The sequence below is a fragment of the Ictalurus furcatus genome, chromosome 25, assembly GCF_023375685.1.
Source record: "Ictalurus furcatus strain D&B chromosome 25, Billie_1.0, whole genome shotgun sequence".
NCBI lineage: Eukaryota > Metazoa > Chordata > Actinopteri > Siluriformes > Ictaluridae > Ictalurus > Ictalurus furcatus.
In genome coordinates this window covers 16,005,078-16,012,577 of record NC_071279.1, presented here as the reverse complement: position 1 = coordinate 16,012,577, position 7,500 = coordinate 16,005,078, and the positions used below count along the sequence as shown (strand labels likewise).

The following is a 7,500-nucleotide window of genomic DNA, read 5'->3' as shown; positions in this document are numbered from 1 at the left end:
ATGTATACACAAGATTAAAACATTCAAACTAACAGCCAACAAACCAAAATCATTCCAGTTATCTACAACTGTAATAATTATGCTTATTTTACTACAGTTGGAGAAATACTGCTAATTATTTAGCGTTTTATGATTTTCAGTAATATATCACTCCATAAAACTGACACAGCGATAAATAAAATAAAACAAACTCTCACTTCTTTATTGATATTTATAAAGGTTCTTCGCTTCTTATACAGGTTCTTGGACCCCTTTGTGACAGAATTCGACACAAAACTTTTATATTAACCTCCACAGGGACAACCAATGACCAATACGACACTTTTTTTTTTTTTTTTTTCCCCTAGCTCTGTATATAAAGCAGAATCGTCTTTTTTACACGCCGATCAAAGCACTATACTGTTTGCATTTTTACTTTTAAGCTTCAGAGGTGGATTGTATGTAAATAGTTCATTCAAAGCCCTTTACATGAGAAAAGAGATTAAAGCATTCTGGCTGGGAGATTTGGTTACATGAACGTGATAGCGAATCGCATGCTTTCCGACACGTTCGGAACGTCCGAGCGCGTTCGCCGGGCGAGATCAGACGCGAGTCGATTTCTAAAGGTGGTTTGTAATACTGTACACCAGGATTTGCTTTTACAGTTCTAGGGATTTGCTGCATTTCATTTTTGTTTTGTTTTGTTGGTTTATGGTATTTCATTATAATCCAGCGCTGGTGAATTTTCAGTTCTGATTGCGTCGCAGGGCAGGCTGTAATGTTAATAAGAATGTGATCACCGTTTCTATAGTATCAGGGGCTTGCATGGTGGACTCTCAATAGGCTTGAAGCCTAATTAACCAACTCGTGAAAAATAACGTGTCGTTATGTAATCAATAATTGATGATAGGGTGAAGTTTTCTTTAAGGGGATGTTTATTTGGAAGGAGTCTCCAGTGTCAGTATTTTCTGTACCGCGTATCCTACACGGGGAGCCTGAAGCTGATCCCAGCGGACTCTGGACACAAGGCGGACGACACCCTGGATGGTACAATCACACACACACATATCCATTCACACACTACGGACAATTTAGAGTTGCCAATCAGCCTACAACGCATGTCTGTGGTCTTTGGAGGAAACCCGAGTACCTGGAGAAAACTCCGGAAACACGTAGAGAACATGAAAGCTCCACACACACAGGGCGTAGACGGGATTCGGAACCCCCAACCCCAGAGGTACGAGGCACACATGCTAACCACTAAGCCGCCCCAACACGACTACCTTGTCTGAATGTAACTATAAACTACTAAAAATGTCACGTGTTGATCCTTAATACATGCGGTATTGTGATTGTTGCCAAGTTGCTGTGATCTAAGCGGAACAAAACACGCCAAAACTTGCTGCGATTGGAAACCAATCCAATTCAGTAACCACTTTATGTCAGAGTGCCATGAATATAAATGTAAAATCAATCAGGGGATTTTAAAAAAAAGAAGCTTTATTTGTTCCAGTAAGTCTGTTTAACTGGTGCTGAACAATTCCCAGTAAAATCAGTCCTGCTGTTAGCGTTCGAGAGCCAAACTCAAGTGTTTGCAAAAGTCCTCAAGTCACAGACAAGCCTTCCACTTTTTTTTATTTTTTTTTAATTGAATTGACCAGCACAGAAACAGAGCTCTGTCTGTGCACAGGCTGTGGAACATGCCAAAACTGAGAGGGCGGCGTGCTGAAGTGTGTATGCGTGTGTGTATATATATATATATATATATATATATATATATATATATATATATATATATATATATATATATATATATATATATATATATGTGTGTGTGTGTGTGTGTGTGTGTGTGTGTGTGTGTGAGCGGCTACTTGTTTAGCTTGGCTCACCGTCTGGGCATGCAGCCGGACCGCCGGTCTCCGAGCCTCGTCTGAGAGGCGTATTGTGCCCTGCCAATTTTAAACGTCACCCACTGATTAACAGACAGCGCCACACAGGCCGCAGAGACACGGCGTCCAGTCTTCCACAGCCACGGTGCAGGGGCTTAAAAACATTCTTAGCAACTGATCTAGCGATCTGTGCTAAGGTTTTGCTCGCGTGCTGTGGACTTGCATCTTCTGAACCTACGTACCTCTTTTCCTGAGAGATAATAGGCGGAGAGAAGTCCTCCGACGAAGCGGATGTTCACTTCAAAGATGGAGATTTCCGCGTTCTGCGGGGAATAAGAACAAGACAGAGAGGTTATTAAGTGGTACTTATATGGAAATACAGCCCCTGAGTCACCAACTGCAGCTGGCAACAAGATATATATGTGTGTGTGTGTGTGTACATATATACGCACAGTGTGTGTATGGTTTAAACACGGTGTTACTCAAGTATAAAAAGAAACAGACCGAGCTCCACTGGGAAAGCCTGTATACACAAACAAGCTCGCGGCACAAAGTTGTATCCAAGCCAAGATCTTTCCTAAGGACCTGTAAAACCATCATCACTGGTTGAAATGGGAAAAAAAACAAAAAAACAACAAACAAACAAAAAAAAAAACAAGAGAAATTCCACACTCTCGGCGAGTCTCAGGAGAATGCGCTATTCAGAAAAAGAAAAATGCCCTGCTGAAGAACATTATTCCTCCCACTACACCTACCATGTTTCTCACTGCCATCCTTTGAAACGAAGCCTAAATAATGCTCTGGAGCAAGAAACCTAAAGAATATTTATGTGAAAACAATAGATAAAGCAACGTGCCTTCTGAACTTCTTTTAAGAACAACAACAACAACAAAAAAGCTGCACTTTTCAGGGTTTAAATAATAATCAAGATTAATGGTCAGTACCGCGAGAGCAATTATTTCGAGCAAATATCCAGCCAATTCAGGAAGAAAAAAGAAAACAAAAGGCTGCTTCGTGCTGTATGATTTGTCACACTATGGCAGAAGAAATACATTTTAAATAAAAATAACGCGAATTCGCGAAAACTGCTCACGAGGTAAAAATGGTGGACAGAAATTTCGAACCCTTGTCGTTGATAAACAGCACAAACATGTGCTGCGTCCCAATTCGCCGGCTTATACTATGCACTAAAAGTATGCACTCTTTTTGTAAAGACTTTCTGAGCGTGTAGCAAGAGAGTACGTAAGTATCGGGACATACTAACGGAAGAGAACGCTGTTGCCTAGTTACGCGCAACGTCACCGTAGACAACCTCTTACATCTCGTTTAATTTACCATTCCCTTGATTTATTTTCCCGCATTTCATTTACACTTCTCTAAAACGCATGAAAACGCAAACCCTCGCCCAAGGAGTTGTGGGTAATATTAGCTGAAAAAGTCTCCACGGATCCACACTTCGAAAATCTCCCGGAAATAACAAGACCATCCGGGGACGTTTGGGATACCCGTTTCAACGTATTACGATTTGGGACACACGCCGATTCTAATCTCGGATACTATTCAGGGCGGACGGTAGGCGAAATGGGACGCAGCAACGGTCGTGTTTTCAAGCCAAAATGTTTCATCCTTATTAACAGAGGATATCTGTGCAGCTCTGAAAACATATGGAAACTCTTACATGTTTTTTAGAATAAAAAAAAGGTTCTCTCAAAGGTTCTATCTTCCTGATTACGAGCATGGAAAAAATCACCGTTGTACCGATCTACAAAGAACCTTTAAGGAGAAAAAAAAACCCAAAAACAAAGCGCACTTAAGGGTGTTTATTAAATCGATTAGGATTCAAAAGAGATGAAATATTTTTTCCCTATTCATTTTTTTTTTGGTCTACTCTTTCACAAAGTAGAAGGAGCAGCCATTTTCCAACCATTTTCGCTATTCAGCAAGCGCACACGATTTTAAAATGATCATTATTGTTTTAAATTAAAAATTCCAAGGTGAGAGGGCTGGGAATGGAGCCTAATCCAGGGAACTCAGGACAGAAGGCACGGTGAACACCCTGGACAGGGTGCCAGCTCATCGTATGGACGATGGCACACACGTTCCCACACTACGGACAATGAGATGCCCGTCAGCCTACAACGCATGTCTTTGGACTGGGGAGGAAACTGGAGTACCCGGAATTAAACCCCCGACGCATGGGGAGAACATGCAAGCTTGGGACTCGAACCCCAAACTCCGGAGGTTTGAGACAAATGAGCTAACCACTAAGCCACCGCGCCTCCCAAATAAACAAACGGAATGAACTATGAAAATCTCCAATTACTATCATTTACATCTATTGTTGTTTACTTCTTAACCTAATTTTAATAATGCCAGTCTCACAAATGTGTGTGTGTTTTTTTTTTTTTTTTTTATACACATACAATTTGTTGTTTACTTCCAAATCTAAAGCTCCATAACAAGCATGAATAAAGACTTGAATTTAAATGCAATTTTAACCAGAGTGGAAAAGTGAACAGCGCGGTTTATATAAAACAAATCGTTTTCATTTGTTTGGGTTCTGTTTAGGAAAAAGGCTCTGATGGCTCCTCAGGATTACAAGTTTCACTAATGTGCTTTAAATAGATGTATATTTAAAAATGCTAAATTATACTCATAACACTAATTGGTGTTGTGATCCAAAGTCGGTCCATGAAAGGAACCAAATGATAACCAAGTGAAATGTGAAGCAACGACATGAGCAGAGTTGTCATGCTTCATTGAGAGAATCACAACTGTAACTTCGGTCCAAAATAAGAAAACCACGCATATGTTTATGTTTCAAAACATGCTGATGACAACCATGTGTCATTTTTTTTTTTTATATGATTCAATGGAATCGAATTCAATCGGAGCTATATAGTGTTCTTAACAATGGACACTGGTCACGAAGCAGCTTTACAGAAATCCGGATGTAGATTTAGATGAAAGTGTGTACTTCGGGTCAAGGCTGAATGCTGTAAAAATTTCTCATATTTGAACTTTCGGCAGAAAAGTTCCTATATAAATGCAAGCCTAAGAGTATGACAAGTATCCAAAGGGCAATTTTCTTGGTCTTGAAATGTACTTCTTACTTTTTACTCCCCTCACATACACACACATTTTCAGTCTAATTCAATAGCACTCACTGGGTCTGAGAGACCTGGGGGAAAATATCCTTTGTGAACAGATGTTTCTGATGTGCAAAATGAATCTTATCTGTTAAAATATTCCTCCTACATCCAGAAATGACTACCATTATCAACTAGAACTAGAAGGTATTACTATTAGGGGGCCAAGCACCGAAGGTGTGTAGGCACTCTATTGTTATTCTACCTTTTCTTGTTCTTATTCTTCGGTTGTCTTAGAGTGCCCATAGAGCCGTCTGGTGCGAAGTTGTGAAATTTGGCACACTGATTGGGGAGGGACTAAGGAACATTCGGACCAAATTTGGGCCAAGTGCTGCCAATGCTCTAGCGCCACCATTGGATCAAATTTGGAAGTACGTTTATGGTCATCAACGAAATGTCGGTTTCTGCCATTTTCTTTTTACACATATCAACGTAACAATTCTAAACTCATTAGCCAGTTCACTGAATAAAAAAAAAAAAAAAAAAGAGAGTCAACTTTGGAATAGTAACAGTAACTCCGCTTCGCATCAGGCCACATCGCCACCCTGTTGTCGATTATTTTCCTACAGGTGCACGCCCCCCTAAGCGGTTTGTTCCTTTACTTTTAAAAAATGGCCAAATTTCTCAAGTGGTCAACATGCAGGGAACCTGAGTGTGATGTATTAGCGTGCACAAGGTCAGCAGGAAAGAAGTGAGAATCCAAATGAGGCTAACGCAGCGTGACGGAGCTCCGTCGGACTCGGCAATGACGTGATTATTTATTTAGCTGTGCAGCTGCGCCACCACGGTGCCTGAATAGCAATTCAAAAACTAATCAAAACTCCCAGTGTAAACACACACACACACACACACACACACACACACACACACACACACACACACACACACACAAACACACCTGTCTGGAAAAACGAGGCCGCTAGAAACGTATTCTTAAAGCTAACACACATGAAAGCTGCATTCCCAAGAACATCAACTGCCAAACAAGCTTCATACGAACACCTTATCTACGAGGAGCCCTTTATTCATGAGGCTCGTTCATGAGATGATGTTCCAGCAATGTGAAGGTCTCCAGGTTTTAGTACGTTTCTCATCACAAAGCCTTTGAAAAAAAAAAATGTTGAATTTCCTATTTATATCCTTTTGTAATCAGGTTCCGTCTGCTGGCGGGGGAACATGTGCCTGTGCTGTAGCTCTGAAAGGTTATCTCGCTCAGGTTGCGTGTCCAGTCGCTCATTACAGCAGTGACACCGGATTTCAGCCCCCTATTCAGCCGTGGCTTTTGTTCCTCGTCTTGCTTTTCAGAAAAACAGCATACCGCCGTGGCCCTGGATGACAGGTTACCCTCATGCTGAAATAAACGCTCTGCCTCGTATTGCTTTGAAAGTCCAGTCTACGTCAGTCCGGTAAAAAATAAATACATAACACGAGAATTAAGCGTCAGGAAACTTTGAAACCATTCCGGTATTCATAGAGAGAGATAGTAGAAGGTCTAACACAATGCCACTATCTGTATCTGTTTAGCGCTCCAGATATCTGAATCTGTATATTCTGATTTGAACCGGAAGTAGACATGCAAGTAGAAACGCTGTGGGAGGAAAAATCAGAAATCGTTTTTCATTCAAAACGACGACGTGTTGTTTTCCCAAAGCATGTGATTCCCAAAGCAGTGAAGTACTGCTTATATTCGATAACAATAGCTAACGTTAATAATTCTATCAGATTAACGTTAGCTGTTGGCTTTGAGCCACAGTACTGTTGCTAGTCAAATTGGGGTCCTTTAATCAGAATCTCATTATAATACTAGTAGCATTTTAACAGCAATGAAGAATGACCAAAAAAAATAAATAAAAAATAGTTGAATAAAATGAGTAAAGATTGACTAAACCGTGGCTCGTAAGGAGGTGTGGCCCCCCAATCCTCAAATCTAACTATTTTTTTTTACGTCAAATTCTATTTTGATTAAATCTTTCATCAGCGTTTTTTTTTTTTTTTTTTACACAATACTAAATGAACCTGTATCCCATTATATTTCAACAAAAACAAAAATCCTTAATTGCTGATCACACATCAAGATGTTCATCATACTGCCTCAGAAACATCCCTAATTAATCCTGTAACTCCAGGGTCTACGGTAGCAGATCTCCTGTCATAACCCACCTGATCACCATTCATTATACCCCATCAGCATATCAGGATCATTTCCATTCATAACGAGGACTAGCAGGACTAGACCACGAAACACTGTCGCTACAAAGAAGCCATTGGTGCGGATTTGGAAGGAAACGAAACCTATACATTAGGAAGCTTAGTCATCTTGGTGTGTGTGTGAGTGTACAGTCTGTTGTATATTCCTCTCATGGCCCTTCATTAGCGCTGCTCTAACACAGCTCTCAGGCACACAGACTCTCAGCGGCACACACCGAACCGTACAGCAGTACAACTCTGCTGGTGACTGGTACGATTCATCTGCGAAATAA

At 40.6% G+C, this 7,500-nt stretch overlaps 1 protein-coding gene across 1 annotated transcript in view; it reads right to left on the bottom strand.

Annotated features, from left to right (window-relative positions):
* The window catches only part of man1a1 (mannosidase, alpha, class 1A, member 1), a 108,952-nt gene that overhangs the window by 60,045 nt on the left and 41,407 nt on the right, over window positions 1-7,500 (bottom strand). The window contains exon 4 of the mRNA XM_053613792.1: window positions 2,114-2,194. Within this exon, the coding sequence (XP_053469767.1) occupies window positions 2,114-2,194 (81 nt within the window). The remainder of the gene's footprint in view (window positions 1-2,113; window positions 2,195-7,500) is intronic.